This window comes from Anarrhichthys ocellatus, unplaced genomic scaffold (genome assembly GCF_004355925.1).
Source record: "Anarrhichthys ocellatus isolate YVR2014 unplaced genomic scaffold, GSC_Weel_1.0 scaffold91, whole genome shotgun sequence".
NCBI lineage: Eukaryota > Metazoa > Chordata > Actinopteri > Perciformes > Anarhichadidae > Anarrhichthys > Anarrhichthys ocellatus.
In genome coordinates this window covers 816,919-836,448 of record NW_022280121.1, presented here as the reverse complement: position 1 = coordinate 836,448, position 19,530 = coordinate 816,919, and the positions used below count along the sequence as shown (strand labels likewise).

Here is a 19,530-nt window from a genome sequence, read left to right as displayed (position 1 = left end):
GTTTGTTTTCAAAGTACTCTGGAAAAAGCCAGCTGGACTTACAGCTGTGAACACTTCAGTTATCCCACTATTCCTAGTGTGACTGCGATTCAAACGGAGCCACTGGAGCCTGGAGTCGCTCCTAGCTCCCCAGATGATTGTCCCTTTGCACACGCCAAGAGTGTAACACATGTCAGTAGCCTATCTACACAACAACACACAGTCTGTGAGGCTGTATGGGTTTAGGCTTTCGCAAGATCCTACTGTATGTGTATACGCAATCATATGGCTTATATACTGTATTACGCACTCATACACTGAAATACATGATCCGTCGTCAAGGTAAGCAGATTTATGTGTCTGTCTATACACAGGGTGCTTGTAAGGCTGCATTTCTGAACAGCATCCACATGTCGAGGATCAGTGCAGGCTCATACACACAGAAGATCCAGATGTTTTGCTCTGTTTATGTGTCATTCTGTCTGTCTTATTCTGCTTGTTGAAAAGCCAAATCCAAAAACACTGACAAAAACTGTCGTGTGTGAGCCAGACATGGATCAAATGACACTGGGAAACAGCATCAGGTCAGTTCACATAATGATTCTAATATCAGTCCAGTAAGGCATAAATAACATTCTGTTAGTCCAAACATCCTGGAACAGATTTTCTAGTCCACTCTGGCTACGTTCATACATCTGGATCTAACTGTAAAGCAGATTCATGCAACTGCTAAGAATTATTATCTCAAGCAGGATGATCAAATAAGTGAGTGAGTGAGTGAGTGAGTGAGAGTGATACAAATCATGTCAGTAGACTATACTTAAACTATATTAAACTAATAAATATGAAAGTGGATGAGCCAACAAATGCTTCTCTCAGTGCTGAGGTCAGCACCCTTAACTTTTTTGATTTCCACCGCTCTATCTTTTTTTATTTATAAAACAGCTTTCAGATGGCTCTATGTGAGGGAATCACAAGGCAGTCATCGTTTACCAAGAAAAATGGTGTCCAGAGTAAGCCATGTTATTGTCCCACTGTTGCTTCTGGAGCAGATGATACTGATAGCTCTGGCATTGCACTGGTAAAGACACAGCCATACATCTACCCATATAAAAGGTTGCACACAAAGATCCCTACAACTGTGACAGTAACAAGTTGCATTTAATTCTTCAATGAACGATGGTGAGGCCGTTACTCAAGGTTTCATCCACTTTGTTTGACTAGTAACAGGCTTGGCACTCATTTGCATTTAGAATGATAACCACTGATTCTGATTGGTCAGAAAGTGTGCATTACTTTACACTCAGCCAATTTTAAATGTCAAAGTCAAAATACTTGCTATGGGATGTGTTACACAGCTTGTGAAGTCTGCCATGGCTCTGGAACGATCTTTGTTCAGTCTGAAAAAAATCATTGATGCGTCATCTGTCATGCATCTTGGCCTGAGTTGCATTATGGGAAGTGTAGGATGACCAATCCTAAGGACCAAAAGTCATTATATCTTGGTTTTCAACGCGTCGATAGACTTCCAAAGCTATATAGTGAGTACTTACTGGTATTTATCTAAATATGTACTATTAAAGTCTGTGGTTGCACTGCAAGATACTGCAACCGTTGCAGTATCTTCACAATTGTTATTTCAACAGCTGAAACACAACAAACAGTGCAGCCATTAAACATAGCGCTATTGAAAGGACCTCTGACATTATGTCTTTTTTTTAAAGTTGGAGTCGAGTTGATGCTATCTTTATTTCTGTCATGAGAATATTGTGGACTGTTTGTGCAACCAGATGAGGTGATATAGTATGAGAGGCCAAAGTAAGCACGTAGGAACAGTAAAAAGAAAGCAGGGGGCTGAAGTTTACTGAGATCACGTCTGGAGAGCCTGAACAATGTGTCCTCAGTGAACTTTGTTATTTTGACCTAATTACGGATGGATGGAACCAATTTGAATCAAATATTCAAGATACTCTTGTTGATTGAGACACACTCATTTCAGTCTTTGAGTACCTGTGAATCGCTTCTTCCCACTGAGGTCAAACTCCGATGATGGGCCATGTTTGGATGGTCTGGTGTCTGGCTCTGGAGTCGGGATCTCTGTCGTGGTGGTGGTGGTGGTGGTGGTGGTTGTTGGGGGCAAGGTGGTCTGGACAAAAAGCTCATCTAGCAACAACACATGTGTCAGTGAGCTTTTGATTCAAATACATTTACATTATTTACATCCAAATTCTTTATTATGCTGATGTGTTTCATTAATCCTTTGTAATTGGCACCATGATATGTGGAATACATAGATTTAATGAATAGATTAAAAAATATATTTAATGAATTGTGGGCAGATGTGTGAGCTCACTTTGAAATAACCTCCTCTACCCCTACCACCCAAATATGTATTCTTATGTAATGATTTGCTCCCCATATTTTCCACATGAGGGGCCTTGACGACAACGGCCATTTCACAAGTCTCCAAGGCTGACAAATGGGGGAAATCCAATTAGTTTCTTCTGCTTTCATTGCTGTTTTTTTCCCCTGTCCCGCATCAGTGGGCCTTGGCATTACATCATGGTCCACACACATGCAACCAGCTTTGAGCCATGGCAGGGAAATGCTAAGAAAATATTGTAATACTCAATGTGTCTTCTCTAGCAGAACCCCAAAAAGAAAGCAAATATCAAATGCTGCTCACATGCAACATAAAACTTGATAGATCCTAACACATGTAGTGAAACTAGAACAATGGCTCACATCAACCAAATGCTGCAGTTTCCACTCAGCTGGTGTTTAGCTGAAGCTGAGGTTCATCTATCACATTACAAAGCAACATTCACAACAGCAAATACATTGCATTCGATCATAAGCCAGGGCATTCTCTTCAGCTTAGTAATGCAGTCCACATGGTCAAGTTTTTGGAATGAATGTGATTAAAAGCAGACCATAATGGAAAAATATCCAAAAACCCCAGCCGTGAACCGAGACCAGGCCAAACAAACATACAAGAAGAGAAACAAAGTGAAGACCACACGCAAGGCAAAGAGGAAGAGACAGGATGACAAATAAACAGTCAACAAACAATGAGCATGTAATGTAGTTAAGCCCAGTAGCGGTAAGACGGTCCGAAGCCAAACTCAGCCAATACCTTTCTTAAGAACTAAAGCATCAGGCATGTAGTCCATTTCCATTCCTGAGGATTCCTCTGTCAGAGAAGTAGAACAAGCTGTAGCATCAATCTCACATGACCATGTATATATTTCTGAGCTAGCATACACACATTGACATGTACACCCAAGCTTCCATATAGACAAACCTACTTGAATACATGCTGTAGGTGGAATCACTAATACACATTTTGACACTAATGTAACTCTGGCTAGATTTCAGTGAACTTAATTGTGTGATGAGTTAGGAAAAAAAGTGTTCAAATCATGTTATTTTATACTTCAGCTGTATCAGTTTGCAGTATGATAAGCTTTTTCTGGATTTTATCAGTTGTTATAACAACAACAAACAAGAACAATATCCCAGAAACTACACTGCAGATATAAATCATCATTACTTTGTTTCTTTCTCAAATAGAAATCACTGCTTGTAGGATCCACACACTAGAAATCGATGTATTGCTTGGCAAGATTTTCTTGTGTGTTAGTCCAAAACCAAATACTTGTACATTTACAAATGATGTTAAGTTCATAATGAAACACAAATAACAATGGAAGCTCTGTGCTCACATAGTTAGATTTGTTTTGGTGTATGTATGGGGTACTTTTATGTTTTAAATACTTTTGAGTGTTTTGGTTGTTTGCAAATCTAAAATTCTGACATTACAGGCTTGGTTCAGTTAAATTATTTTCAAATGCTCCACCATGTGTAATGTAATAACTATAATACCCATGGTTCGTGTGTCCATGCATGTGTTTTCAGTATATTTCATTCATTGTCTTTGTACAAAAACACAAATGGCAATGTGCAACTGACAGCTCGTAGTATGTTTAAACCAGCAGTACTCTGACCGCATTGAGCCACCAGATGTGGAGACTTGGATGTGGTTTCTGTGGTCTCACATCTACACACACAGACACACACACACACACACACACACACACTGACCAGATCACACAGTTAAGGCACACACAGTTGTAAAGTTATAGGACTCTGTGGGCACAGACAGGAAACACTCATGGCCCTGGCCTGGATGGATATGACAAACAATACAACCAAGCAATTTAGTGAAGTCACTATTCTGGCTCTAAAATGATTCACTGAACTTGAATTCAGTTATGCGGAAAATCTATTTACTAAGCTATGTTGCGAGTTGGGGCACTGCAGTATTTTGTTTCATTCCTTTAGCATGAATCTCTTCCTAGAATAATCTTTTAAAATGCTGTCTGCAGTGCGTTATAATGACTTTCAGGTATGTCTTTCTCAAAGTCTCACCTTCTGGATAACAGTCCAATATTCCTTCTGCATCCAGTGCTGGATACCCGTATTCATCTGTTTTCGAGAAGGTTCCAGGTGGACAGGTTGGGAATGGCGGTGCAGTGGTAGACTCCTCTATGATCCAGTCAGTGGTGGTGGGTTCAGGTGTGGTGGTAGGAGCCCTGGTGGTGGTGGTGGTGGTGGTGGTAGGAGCCCTGGTGCTGGTGGTGGTTCTGAGGTGAGGAAGGTCCAAGCCAAGTACAGGTTTCCCTCCAACCATGAGGACCTTGTCTTTGGGATTGACCACAGGCAGGCTTTCTCGGCCGTGGCCAAACAGAGCTATACCTTCCTGGTTTAACAGAGGACTACCCATGTGGTCTGGTGGTAGGTGGAGTGGAGAAGCAAAGAGTTGGGTCAACATAAAATGTATTCTTGCAGCTTACTTTGTTGTTAACAGTAAGCGAATAATGAGAACGATTCAAGCTATTTTTTTTTTCATATATTCAAGCTGTATACTGTTTGTTTAAATGTCGTGCAAGGTTGACAGAAGCTTATCACCAAAAATCGTGCTTCCGTCTTCTCCAAGCACCACTCTCTTAGGCCTGCCCTGGGAGTCCTGGAGAACTTGACCATCCTCGTTCATAAGAACCCCCTGTTCCAAGTCTATTACCTGGAGAGAAAAAAAAGTTTGCCAAATTTATACAGCAATTCATATAGATACAAATGTAATAACTGCCTCATCCTGACTAGGAAATTTAGTGAAGTTCACTGAAGTTCACTATGTAGTATAAACAGATTCAGTCAACCATTACAATGGGAAATATAGATCTGTGACATTTGAAAGACATTAGTTCAACGTTTTGGTTTCGTTAGATGACTAGACCAGCAGCCAAAAAACTATCTTAGCACAAATAACTGGAAACAGCCTCTGTCTACAATGGGAGACTACCCTTTGACAGATCCATGCCTGCTGTTTCCCTATTTCCAGTCCTTATGCTAAACTAAGCTAATCATCTGATGGATGTAGCTTCATATTTACTGCACAGATATTAGAGTGGCACTCTTCAAATCAAACTCGGCAAAAAAGTGCATTTCCCAAAATGTTGAACTGTTCCTTCAAATGATAAATTACATCATGCTACTCCAGAAGAAAATACTCAAGAACAATATGCATCACAATGTAAGATTACATCTATTGTTACAATCCCTAAACCATTAAACATAGTTACCCATTTGGTTCCATCAGGTCCTGTGATAAACTTTTGACCAACGGCCTTGCTGGTTCCATGAGAGGAAGAGGAATCTTTATCATTTGTTGCTGTCAGGTTTGGTCGTCCATTTTTACCTAACAATTATATGATTCAAGAAAAGTTATTTTGTTACTGAATAATGAACTGATTACTGTATCATAACATCTACAAATGATTGATCAGTTAGCTTTTTCCCGAAGCAAATCCTTGCACCTTTTGAGTAATACAGTAGCAGGCAGTGGCACTGGCAGCAACTTTAAATCACATGCACTTTACCATTTCCATTTGCAGGCTTGAGTTGTCCTCCGTTGGTTGGTTTCCCTCTGACAATGGGATAGCGAGGCCGACCTCCCTGGCCCCTAGATGATGATGAAGATGCTGAGGATGATGATGTAGACTGGGAGTTGCCTCCAATTAATCCCCCTGTCTTTGTCACAGTAGTACCACTACCAACATCACGATCTGAGGTCAAAACTGGCCGTGGCAAATTTGAGGAAGAAGAGTCAGATGATGATGAGGAGGAATCGGACGTTGAAGAACCCATCCTTGAGTTCTGTGCTGGCTGTGGTCTGATGGGAAGCCGAGATCCACCAAACTGTCGGTTAGCAAGCAGAGGAGAGTGTACCCTCCCGTTCCCCCCCACACCAGGACGACGATAAGTTTGAGTGCCTCCGGACGGTGATCCAGGTCTTGTCCTGGAAAAAGTTTCCCTTGTTTCCACACTGTCATTGTCTTCTACATGTCTGTTAGGGTCAGCTGGATTTATAGCAACTTTATCATTTTTTCCACTGATTTCTCTACTCCTTTCATCGAGATAATCCTCGTTATGATCATTATTATTGTCATTAGAGGTTTCTCTAGGGACTGGCTGATTTGAGACTCTGTGTCTACCAGAGGAATAATGGGAATCAGAGTTTGAAGAAGTTGCTGCTGAAGAGGAAGATGATGAAGAGGAGGAGGTAGTTGGGTTTCTAGCATCACTAGAGGCTGTATTTATATTGGTCAAAGAAGGCTTTACTGAACCCACCCCATTCTTTAGTGAATCATGAGTCCTCAGATCATCACTAGTTTCCTGTATCGTGGATACTCCTGCAGCACCTGTGGCCCCTGACACCCTAGTGGGTGTCCCCCTCAAGACAGGTCTACCAGCCCCCATGGAGGATGATGTCCTGGTCAAGGAGCTCCTACCATCCTGCCTGGGTGATGAAGCTCTTGTCCCAGAACCAAACCTGCCAGGGTAACGGGTAGCTAGCCAAGGGAACCTTTCAGCAAATGAGGGGCTAATTCTGGTACGAGAAACCACAGGTTTTTCATTACTGCTCTCCTCCTTTGCCTCTTCCTCCCCTCTCTCCTCCTCTGTGGGTTGTGGTTTAGAGTTTGAAGTAGGCTCTTCAACTTTGATTGCTTCTGCGTCTGTGTCTTTGTTATTGCTGTCATAATTTTCCTCCCTGTGTGTTGTGTCTCGCTCAGGTGATGTCCTGTCTGGTAAAGTGGACTGTGATGTTGCTGAGCTATGTGTGTTTGAAGTTGCTTGGTTTGGAGTTGGGCTTGGTAAATTCAACTGTGAGGTAACAGCAGGTTTGTAACCATTCAGCATTCGAGTTGAATTCCCTCTAAACACATTTCCAGGATGTCTTCGACTGTAACCATATCTAGAGCCCAACCCAGAGCCCTTGGTGCGCCCCGCTGACACTGAACCTCTTCCAACAGATGTAGCCTCTGTCTGCTGTGAATTGGTCTCTTTTACAACTGTAGAGGAGGGTTTAGTATGTGTTGTGCTGGCTTTATCGGAAGATGAGGAGGATGAAGAGTTAGACAAAGAAGAGGAAGTAGCTTTGGATCCTGGTTTTTGATGGACCCTGATCTTAATGGGCCTCCTGGGTGGAGGATTGGGACGGGGTTTAATTGGGGAGGGTGTCGAAATCTTGAGGCTGGGGCGCTCAGTAGTCAGAGGCCCTTCATCATATCCCGCTTCATCTTCAAATTCAGGAGAAACATTATTGTCCGGTTCTTTTGTCTCCGGTACAACCTCCATGGTTGTCGTCTCTTCTACTGGAGATGCCGTTGTGTATATTTTCTCTTCTTCTTCCTCCTCATCCTCTCTATCTTGAGCTCTTCCTCTGGATGACCCTCTGTTCACTGTGTTCCTGACTGAGCCCCTTACAGAGGGCAAGATGCTGTGATAGGAGCGTGACTGGGAAACTGGGCGTACAGGCCTATTGACAGGTAAGCCAGAGCGTGGCGGAGGGGGTGTGGTTGGTTCTTCTGTTACCTTTCTTGACTGGAGGTCAGTTTCATCATGGTCGGTATCCTGTTTGGAAGGAGTGTGGATAGTCCTGCGGTTGTCCTTGGTTTTTGAGAACGACGAGGCAGCGCTGCTGGCTGGCAGTAGACAAAAATTGTCATGAATACAGGATTAATCAAATTTTGAAGCATAGGCCTACAGGCCCACACATACTGTTTATAGTGAAATGGGCTTACATCCCGGCATGACAACACTGAGGATCTTGCTCTGTGGTCCCTGACCCCTCCTGTTGGTGGCTCTAATCTTGAAGATGTACCGATCACCCGGTGTGAGACCATCTACGGTGGCTGTGCTGCTGCTGCTACGGTACGTCACACTTTTCATTCCAAATGGCTTCATAGCAGGAGCATAAGACAGGATGTACTCTGTGTGTAGGTAGAGCATAAATTACTGTTGTGAAGAGAGGTAGTGTGACCATTCAGGAAAAAAATTTAAATTCAAAAGTGCATACATAAATTGTTGCCCTTTTCCCAACAAACTCATATAACAATGAGTATGCATCAAGTAGTCATGTGACCTCAGCTTGCTGTACATTACCCAGATGTTTAGTATTTAGGATTTTCATTATTGCATGTGCCAATCAATTACAGTACCAACATTGTCAGTGGGAACCAAATATTTATGACCACTGGCAAACTTTAATTTTGGGGGCACTATCACGGCAGAAAATAAATACCAAGGATATATTTATACTCATTTAATTGCAAAAATGAATTAATTTATTCTTCCCGGCCTGACCTCTTATCCTCCCATTGGGTTCTTCAGGTGGATCCCATGTTGCTATGACAGCAGTTCCTTTTCCTCGTAGTGGCTTGACCTCAAAGTTCTCTGGTGGCCCAGATGGCGCTAGCAAGTGAGGAAAACAAGTGAATGTCAAGACAGCAGTGAGAAGGGGAGCAGCAGGACAGAAACCAGAAGCAGAATAGAGGGAATAGGGTGAGGAAATTGCTGCTTAAAGAATGTAAAAACAGTGAGTTTGTGCCAAGAGGCTTCAACTGAGAGAAGTACTGTTGCCATATGTTGTCAGGAACCTTCCTTTGAGATTATGAATGGAACTACGGATTGATATCTAAGCTGTTAGCCAGGCAGTAAATGCTAACATTCCAATGAACCGCAGCTCAGGATCTGCTATGGCATGGTTTAAAAGCTGCAACCATGACAGAGCTGCAGCCAAAGCTGGAATCAAATATCAAATAGGCAGTTTGCAACATTGAATTTTTTTCCACAAGAATAAATTATCTTTTTATATTCTAGGGAAAATGCTGGAATTTGACTTTCTATAGCTTTTGCTTTTGACTCACAACTCATCACTTTTCCTAAGTTGACCTACAAAATTATATTCAATAAGCTGTTCTCGGCAGGCAGTGGCTGCATGTGCGTACCTGACTCAGGGGTCCTTTGAAAGACAGAGACGCTCCACTTTCCATGATTTTCTCCCTGAGAGATTCGGACAGAGAACTCATACATGCCGTCAGCAGACAGGGTGTCTATCATCATCCTCCTCTGGTGGCTGTCCTTGTACTCCCAGCGTGCTGACTCGCCCTTCTCCCTGTACCTAATTGTGTAGGATCTGGGTTAAGAAAAAAGAGGGATGTTTTACTCCAGTGGAAGGTCAAGTGCTCTCTCTTACTCAGTCAATCTTTTTTATTAATTCACTTTCTTTCACACACACTTCAACAGATCCCCACCTGATTACCCCAGGGCCGACCTTTCCCATCTCAACAGCAGGATCAAGCCAGGAGATGAGGACTGACTGAGGAGACATGACCCTGACACCGATGTCCTGGGCCTCGTACTCCGGTGGCTCTGGACAACAGACATAGACACAAACAAAGACGTAAAGACAAAAATGTCGAGCTCCAAACCAATATTAAAATCACCCCTAAGGTCATTAAATGTGGTATTGGATGGCCTGTGGTTCTCACATTTATGCCAATGTGACAAACAAAAATCATGCAACTACATAGATATTGATGAGGTATTTTGAGATATTTATAATGCAAATAAGACAGATAAATGTGTAGAGGAATGCAGTGATTCTCTGTAAACCTGCAAGTACCTGGTGTAGTTCTTTTGGTTGCGACTGCTCTGTTGGCGGCTGCGCTCTGGCCCGGGGCTTTCTGTGCCTGCAGTGACACCACATGAACGGACTCAGATGCTATGAATAGAAAGGGATACCAGGCACGGCCAGGGTTTACACTATGCACACTAAAGATTTATACATTTAATGACAATATCTGCAAAATGTAGTTTGGAATCTGCCAGTCTTTTCAGCCTCATATTTTACTTGAACTGAAAGCTTTGCTCTTCAATCTGGTGATTAAGGGTGTAGAATGTGAGTCCCCTTACTTAGTTTTGGTGTGTTTCGGTTTCTCTGGTCAGATTGAGGCTTGGTGTGGTGTTGGCGTCTCCTTTCCAGCGGGGGAGCTCCTGGCAGAGCTCTCTCAGGCTGCCTGGGACCTGAGGAGGACTGAGGGGCCCTCCTGTGTGTCCTGGTATTAGACACTCCCAATGGGTGGGCTGTTCTGTTCACCCTGGTGGCCCGCTGTAATGGAAGCTGATTTCTGGCAGCAGTTTGTGGAGACCTGGCTTGACCTGTTGGTGGATGATAATGGAGGGCAAAAGTCAGAGGGCACCAGAGTTCATGTTACCTTTATGACCCCGTAGTTCAATCATAATCTGTGATCTGTGCCGGATTTGTCTTTGGGGTCTTGTTGAATCTAACTGCCATGGAAAAATTCATTGAATATAATTGCTCCACTCAAGACACATCCGCACAGTGATAAACACAGAATTACATTTCACTTTCATCCAACAGTGTCAGTTTACATGCCCAGTTGTCACACAAGAGACATGCCGCAGAACAGCACCATGTCCCCTGTTATCTGCTCCAACTTGTCCTACTTCCTATTAGTGACTCCATCTTCAATAAAGACTCGGACATTGACTCAGACAGCCAGACAATCCCCCTCATCTGGCTGCAGTGTTGAGCGATAGCATTGGCATAAAACAATAAAAACTCTTCTTTCTTTCCTCCTCCATCATCTGTTTCTCATAATCACTGTCAGATGAGAAGGATCTGCCCAGTTTCCCATCAGAATAGCTGCAAGCACAGCCTCGGTAAGTACTGCTATAGGTCAGCTCATGTAAGAAAATGGATTTGACGAAATTAAAAGTGGTTATAAGGACGAAAAAAATGCTTTGATGTGGTTTTCCTTTGCAAGACAGAAAGAAAGAGAACAAACAGGTAGGGTGGGCCAACTGTGAAAAGTTTTCCAACAGGCCACCACACCCAAAAAGTTTTCTTCAGCTATGGCTTAAAAAGTGAGAGAGGTGGAGTTTTAGTGTTGGTGGACTTCCACCACGACACCGTGTATGTGGGGAATACAAACATGACACAAAGAGGTTCTGAAGATGTGGATTTAACCTGAGTTAATTAAATTTACCTTCATATTGGGGGCCAGTTAAACTTCAACTTCAACGTAACAGGATCAAGCCATTCTTGTTGCCAGTTTTATTTCATTTACTACAAATCACATATCCTACTTACTGTTGACAGTGGCTTTAGTGTTTTGCTTGCATGCTTGCTTTTAAATCTTAATTTCTTAAAATTCAATTGTGTATTTCCGGAGTGCCATTTTTTTCCAATCATTTTAAAATGACCTGGAAATAAATGTAGAAACTCAAGATTCAGGAACTTGAAACTTGCAAACTTTGTGTTTATTATATTATCAGTCAAAGACATTTTTGACTGTTACTGAGGCAACACTGTGAAAGCAATAAAATGACCCAATCCTCTTTCTCATATCCACTGTACCTGTTTGACCGTCTCTCCTTGTACTATCTGACTTAAATAAGAAAACATTTGGTTTTAATCAGCCTAAATCTCCTTTTCCTTATTTTCTTCTTCCTCTTTTTCTCTCTCTGGAAAGCTGTCACAGTGCATAGTTTGGCCCCGGTGACCATGCCGCAGACCACTAAACCATTGACTCCGCAGTGCTCACAGTTGCCAAATCCTTTCTTTCTTTTCCTGGAAGCTCGATGGTCGGAGGTGCTGTGAGGCTGGCCTCCAGGCAGACAGACATACCACTGCTACAGCGGAGACCCACCTCAGTGTGTTCAGGCGGATGCTAAAGAATGTGTGTGCTTACAGCTGAAGAAAGCAAGGTTTTTATCCACCATCTTTGACATTTCACCAGCTTCAAAAGCAAATCTAAACTTTGCAAAAATAAATTAGTGAGATTGGTTACTTTGCTCAGTTTAGCCACAATTTAATTATTACAAACAACTTGCAGTGGCTGAACGTCATTGGAGGCAGGAATAAGTCTCATCTGACTAAGACAGTTAGCTAGCTAACTGGCAAACCAATGGCGATTTATATATATACGTATGTGTATATATACGTATATATACATACATAAATATATATAAATATGTATATATATTTGCTAGTCTGACGATAAACGTTAACAGGGATTAACATTAGCCGGTAGCTTGCTAGATAACTTAAGCTAATGTGCTAGCAAGGCTTCATAACACGTTATGTCTTCTTTTGCCCTTTCCTTTTCACTGGGCGTTATTCTAGAATTACTTTGCCAGAAACACAGTGGGTCTTTGGCTCCAGTCACTGAGGTTAAACTCAACAAATATGATTAGCTGTGTCTCCAGAGCGGCTCTGCCTCAAACAAATACAACTGAAAATCCAGAGTGGCACGGTGGTTCAGTGGTTACCACTGTCGCCTCGCAGCAAGAAGGTCCTGGGTTCAATTGCTGGTCCTGATGCTTTCAGTCTGGAATCTGATGGGTTTTCTCTATGTTCCCCACCGCCGCCCAAAAACTTGCCAATTCAAGTGGTTTGGAGAGACTAAATTGTCCATGTGCAAGACTAAATTGTCCATGTGGAACAGTACGAACACAAGTGTTTATTTGTGTCATCCTGTGATAGACTAGTAAGTGTTTACATGACATATACTTAAATGTCCAAATTACTATGTCCATTAAACCACACAGAAATAAACAAATGACGTCATAATTGACTAAAAGTCTAGTATGAAGCTTAGGTTCAGCTTAGCTTAATTCAGTGTGTTTCACTCCAATGAGAATACTTTTTAATTGTCTCTAAAAAGATGAAATAGTTATTCAATTTAATATAAAATGGAAAAAATCAAAACAATTTCCACAATTGAAAACTTGCTTGGTGGTTAATTTTCTATTGCTTGATTAATTAAAATAATTGACTGTGCACATGTGCACAAAAATATGTCAACACCCTTCACTATATGGATAATCAGGGTAAGCAATTTTGTCTGCTACTAATTTCTCTGCATTTTACAGTCTGTTGAAAGCAGTGACCATGAATATGTGATAATTAAAATTACCTTCAATACTAAAGGCAAAATAAATCTTAAAAGTAAAATTTGGATCGCCAGCAAGAAAAACGGACAAACCACTCCTATGTAATGTTGGTAAAGAGGGCTTGAGATCAAAGTTTACCTGCTGATGAGTTCCTGACAGGTGCACCGCCCAACACAGCAAAGCCATCCAGGTTAACCCATTCAGGGTCTAAAAAATAAAACAAAAAAATGTTAAATGATGTTGTCGATAGAAACTTGGTAAGCAAGCCGTACATTATACAAATGTAAAAATAAACTCCGATTTAAAGAATAATTTCAACCTGATGAAGACGTATTCAAGTGAACATTTTATTTTTATTTTTTGTGGTCAACTTTAAATGTTTGTGATTCTCTCCCCTCTCGCCCCATGTTGTTCCTGGTAAGTCATGTCTCCATTTTGTTGTTTTAATGTAACAGCGGATGGCCAGTTACATTAACGACATGGAGGCAAAACAGCATGGTGTTATTTATGAATACTGATGCTGCTCTCATGCTGCTGAGGGAACAACATTCAATCTGCAAGGAATTTCTGGAAAGGCAACACAGAGGCGTTGCTGCTCGGTCGCAAGAGCGTTATGGCAAACTGCGCCAGAGATGGAGAGACCACAAGCACACACACTCACATAAAAACAAAAGTATCTAGATGCTTATTTGAATTGACTGACACACCGTACAAGACAATGCATGAGTCAACACTTCCACCCATATTCTCTACCACAATCACCACCAAACATACTCATGTCAAACACACAGCGAGTGACCACAACAGAGGGGATTGGGTTAAAGGAGCTGAGCTGGGTTTGGATGTGGAAAACAAGGGTTGGCTGCAGACTGCTCTGAGCTGCTGATGAAGTATGGCTTTAAGATGCCAAGGACAGAGGAAAATGGAATACTGACAAATGCAGGCTAGACTGTGTCAACACTGCAAACTGTATAGAAACAACTGTTTTACAAGGCAGGATTAGGAATAAAGGAGCCGTTAAGACCTAAAAATAATGTCCTTCTTAAGCTTAAAATAATCGCTGTCTGCACAGCCGGAATGATGATCGCCAGACACGCACACCACCACCCCCAAGTGCTCTTTCTTTCTGTCTGGCAAATTTGGATGACAACACATCCAATGATGATGTAATCCTGTAATAAAAATCAATAGTACATGCACATGCGTGCGTGTGCGTACTCTTTACCTCCCGGCATCTCTGCTTTGTACACAGCTTTGCTCATCTCCCTCCTTAGTCTTGGCACTTGTCTTGAGAAAGTGCAGAACTCGGGGATCTGAACAATTACTCCATAGTTTAAGCCAAACCTCATTTTTTTGCTCTCCATGCATTTGTTTTCCTCTTAATTGCTTTTTTGGTTAGCAGTACGACATCAGCTCCCACTTGATTTGTTCACGTCACACCTCAAACATCGTCAGAAACATGTCTCTCATCTTTGTCTTGCTCTCACCCTGTCTTTTTAACTTTCTCCATGTTTCTGCCTTACCTACATCCTCCAGTAGATGCGAGCGACTGTCCTTTCCTTTCGTGAAGCGGTGAGACCTCGTGGGTTTGTTGGAGCTGATGACGAAGCGGTCCACAGGTCTTCCATCTAGATGAATTGAAGGCTCCCACCTCTCCCTCAGACCCTTATCCACAGATGTCTGTTTCCCATTTTGTGACCGCAGGGGCTTCTCTGCTGCAAAACAAATGACGTCAGGATCAATTGAGTCTGTGTAAAGTTTATTTTAACAGTCCTCCGTCTTTATCCCTTATTGTAAAGGCTTGCAGCCCCAACACATTGTAGCAGCACGTGGTTCTATTTTCAAGCTCAGTAAGCTGGTTAATAAACCGCTTCTTTCATGCCACCATTACAATTTCCTCTGTATTTATTATACTTGGCATTTAAAGTAACTCTGATTCTGATGAAGCAGAAACTTACTTGTAAAGCGGCCCTGAAAAATACAAACTATTTTGATAGTTAAATGAATATATGAGGATTTGCTCGGATGGCTAAAGGCTCAGGACAATAGGCAATCTTCAGTCTCTCTCTTGGCTAGATTGACTCGAAACAAAACAAAGAAAATAGTAACACCACTTTGATTTGGACAGCAACTGCCTCTTTGCTCTTCTTTTGGTTTGCAAAATAATGGCCTCGTGCCCGAGAGCTGGCATGGATGCTAAAACCTCGAAAACTCAGCTGACTCAACATAAGTAAGGGGACATTTGTAAAAACTCTGACACATACTTGTTTACAACCCTGACACACATAATACCCATTATTAATATATGTGAATTTCATTGTCTTGCTCTCTTCAAAGTCAAAGAATTGACAATTTTTAGCAGATGGTTATACAGTTAGAGATGCTGTTATAATGATTCTGCTGGGAGAACTGATTAATAGCATTAATTAATAGCACAAGAAGGAGGTTAGGGTGGTGCACGGAGCTGCGGCAGCAAATAGTGTTGGTATAACAGTAACCCATGATTAAGTGACAAATAATATTGACAGTACATCAGCATGAATCTGATTGGTCAATGCCAATCAACCAGTACAAGACAGATTTTATAGCTTAATTTATGGCAGCATGTTAGAAAATCGTTGTCTATTAACATATATAATGTGAAATACGGGTAACATTGGCATTCATTTAGAGCCTTGTTTATATTCTCCTGCTGGAAGTAAATCCAATATTCACCTTCATTTAGCTCTGCTTTTATGGTCTCCACTGACTCCTGGGGGAACATCTGACTCTGTTCCAGCTAAATGTAACATTACGTCTAAAAGCAAGAGGCTAACTTATGTTCCTGTGTGCTTTTTTGTGCTGGGCAGGTAGCGTACGGTCGGTTTATCAGAGCTTTTGTTTTGCTGAAAATAGCAGCTGAAAAGGTGCTAATGAGAGCGTTGAAGGTATTGTTTTGGACCAAAGGATGAAATGAATAATACTAAAGTGCTCCAAAGAGCTGAGGAGAAGAGCAGAGACTTGTGATCATGTAGTTCAGGGTTTATTGGCAAGCTGGTCATTTATCGCTGTCACAAATAATTGCAAGGGTTGTCTGGCCGCATCATAAACAGCTGGTCCTTGTGACTGTCTGCCGATGCTCCCCAAATGATTATAGTAGCCGTTTCAGTTTAGCGTCGTCACAAAATGACTTTATCACTTCGAATTCTTGTTGTCTGCAGGTGTTGTCTGCAGACTTACATCGCATTGTGCCAGAGTGCATAAAGGTGTGTGAGAGGGTTTCCCAAAACCAAACACAATCTCTCCTTATTGTATCCTCATTAATGCCAGGTTATAGTGGGGTCAATTTTATCAGCTGTTAGTGGCAGACTCCATTGACACAAGTCTGGACAAACTTCAATCGCTCCGAGCCTGTTTCCAATAAGAACATGCCTTACGTAGGAAGGGATCTGCTCCTCTGTCCAGACATCATTCTGTGATTTTGCCTCTCTGGAAATTTGATGATCCAAGGGCAAAACAGATATTTCTGATTAAATCAAGACTCCTTCGAGCACAGCAGATGCATGATTGCTATCCAAGAATAAACAGTTTGGGAAGCAGTTAAGCAACTGAGCTGTTGTAACAACATAATCTCACAGAGGGAGGCTTGTTTTTAGAGCGTTGCCATGGGAAACTTGGGCAATAATATAACATTAAAAGATGGACAGAGTGTGTTTGAGTTAGACATTGGAAAGTATTAAGTATGTAAAGAATCAGGGCAGGGCCTGAGGGCCATTGTCTTTTTTTAAATAAAAAATAGTGTTAAAAAGAGAGTGAGACAGACAGACAGACACACGTGTATGTGTATGTGTAGTTTGGTACAAGTAACATATGCAGGTAAGCCCCGAGGTCAAAGGACTCCACAAAATACTTGCAATGTGCTCCACTTTTACAAGTGAACCCTCTCATATCGCACACAGACTCTGACCCCCGGCTCACCCCTAATGTGTTTTAACATTAACTCCTAATAACTGTCTTCTTTCACAAACTACCATCAGGATCGGCAGTGAAGCTGTGTGTGTTGAAGGAGGTGTGTGGACGGGTTGGCAAGGAAGTGTTGCAATGTCAAGCTAAGACGGTCCATTCTGTAAGTTCTAAGAAACAAGACCGAAGTCACCAGGTCAGAGGTCAGAGGGAGGCTGACAGAGGTGCTATAAAGAACTCTGCAGCCCCTGGCAAGCTTTTGATATTTTATTTGGAGCAACAACCTAAAGTGACTAATTGTTTAACTTGGGAGGGTTACATGCATACATACACGACATGACATGTGACATTTACCAACAGAAGCCGACCAGAACAACAACAGTCTAAAAACATACCTTGCATTTTAGTGTTGGTGGTCAAAAGCTTGAACCAACAGACTTCCCAAACGTTTCAAATGTTCCGTCTCTGATGAGGACTGACATCTTACACTGTTGATTTATGCTATATCTCCCTGAAAAACTCTTGGTATGCTGACATGTAGTGTGCTGTGACAGGTGTGCTCATGGCCCAGGTGAAACTTGTTTAAACAACTGGAACCGCACTAGAGATGACATCATGACACGAGACACGCCATCACTGGCAGGTTTGACAGGCAGCCAAGTTGCAGGTGGGTGGGGGGTACTGGGTCAGGCCATGTCAGGTGATCAGACATACCCAGTATTGCGGAAAATATGAGGAATATTAGATCTGCGTCATATTTTCCCAATACAAAGTTATGAAGTTCCTGATCCTAAACGTTATAAGATCTGTCACCGCGAGCTCCTGCAGAATTCCAGCATGTTAAGTGGAGCAAAAAAATTAAATTCCACTGGCCTGCAAAGACATGATTCCCTCTTTTCCCTTCACTCTCAGTCCCAATTACTCTCTACACTCAGATGCTGATGGACTGTGGCTGCATGGAAGAAGTGACATTATTTATTTGCCAAATAAACTTTCTTTTCTCTCTATTTGCACTGTTGCCGCCTAGGAGTCCAGATATCCCCATACCCAATTTCATCCACTTTTGTAAAGAAGTTTAGACTGACAAGCTGATGACGTGTAAGAGGAGAAAGTTAATGAGTAACACTCCTCTCCCTTGACTACTGTCAAAACACCCGAGAGGAAGACATTTAACAGCAAAACTGCTCAGTGGCCCGCAGCAGTGAACTGTGTTTGTATTGAGTAGCTCCCAGGTGTGAATGTATGTAAGTGAAGGAATGAGAAGCAGTGTGTTGCAGAGAAAGTGCATGACCGCTCTGAAAATACTTCCTAAAAGATGGAAAAGAAAACGACGCAGAGGAAAAGACCACAACAAATAGCAGCATGCTATTGTAAGCACTCATGCTTACAGTTGAGAAGGAGACATATAGAAACTTACAGATCAACTGACAATATATGTGGACTGAGTATGTTGAAGAAAACAGGGAGAAAAAAAATGAAAGGGCTGGCTGAAACGTGGCTTTTAAACTCAGTGAAAACGATTGGCTCTCTGCCCTCCAAAACTGATCAGGCCATATGGCACTTTTGATATTTCGACTGTCTGGAGGATGTGGGCGTCTTCTCCTGAAAATTGATTTTGCAAACGGTACTTAAGAAACTTTAAAACATGTGTGCTGCGGTCTCTGTGGAATCACTTTTAATCATTGTGCTATAAGGAAAATGTCTCACTCATTTCTAATAGCTGCTGATTGATATGCAACTCTGTCCAGAGGACCCGTGACAGAAAGAAAACTTAAGCATCCAACCACTTCTACTCTCCCATGAAAATTAATTTTACAGGCAGGTCATTTATCAGCCACACATTTGGCATGATACCCCTCAGCAGAAAGCACAATGATGCAGCCTGATATTTATCACGATGTTCTAATTGTTGATCACAGCTCCTCCAGCACGTGCCTACAGTATGAGGTAAGGACTTGTTCCATGACTGCTGCTAAGAGGCCAGCTGCCAGCATCATATTTTCCCCCCATTAAGAAACAAGAGTGAAAATACTGTCAAAGTCCTCATCTGCTAAAGTTGCTCACTCAAACTAACTCTTTCACAACTGTAAATGATAAACCAAAAACTCTAAATTAAATAGGTCAGTGCATTCTAAATGGCGACATTCAAACTATTTCGTTTTTTTTTTAAATTACATTTGCAGCAACTGGGGAAATGTTTATGCCCCACGCACACAGAAATGGATGTGCACGCGCGCACTTCAACATGTTTCTTTCCTTTCCAAATAATAACATTAGCATTCTGAG

At 41.9% G+C, this 19,530-nt stretch overlaps 1 protein-coding gene across 2 annotated transcripts in view; it reads right to left on the bottom strand.

The window, feature by feature from the left end:
- The window catches only part of fndc1 (fibronectin type III domain containing 1), a 28,984-nt gene that overhangs the window by 9,164 nt on the left and 290 nt on the right, over positions 1 to 19,530 (bottom strand). The window contains exons 2-15 of one of the 2 annotated variants that reach the window (XM_031875533.1): positions 14,826 to 15,017; positions 13,441 to 13,509; positions 10,297 to 10,542; positions 10,007 to 10,105; positions 9,636 to 9,753; positions 9,330 to 9,517; positions 8,686 to 8,793; positions 8,124 to 8,312; positions 5,919 to 8,024; positions 5,622 to 5,737; positions 4,951 to 5,062; positions 4,411 to 4,770; positions 3,116 to 3,172; positions 1,990 to 2,142 (exon numbers count right to left, since the gene is read on the bottom strand). In XM_031875533.1, the coding sequence (XP_031731393.1) occupies positions 1,990 to 2,142; positions 3,116 to 3,172; positions 4,411 to 4,770; positions 4,951 to 5,062; positions 5,622 to 5,737; positions 5,919 to 8,024; positions 8,124 to 8,312; positions 8,686 to 8,793; positions 9,330 to 9,517; positions 9,636 to 9,753; positions 10,007 to 10,105; positions 10,297 to 10,542; positions 13,441 to 13,509; positions 14,826 to 15,017 (4,113 nt within the window). The remainder of the gene's footprint in view (positions 1 to 1,989; positions 2,143 to 3,115; positions 3,173 to 4,410; positions 4,771 to 4,950; positions 5,063 to 5,621; positions 5,738 to 5,918; positions 8,025 to 8,123; positions 8,313 to 8,685; positions 8,794 to 9,329; positions 9,518 to 9,635; positions 9,754 to 10,006; positions 10,106 to 10,296; positions 10,543 to 13,440; positions 13,510 to 14,825; positions 15,018 to 19,530) is intronic. The other variant, XM_031875534.1, reaches the window with a different exon arrangement.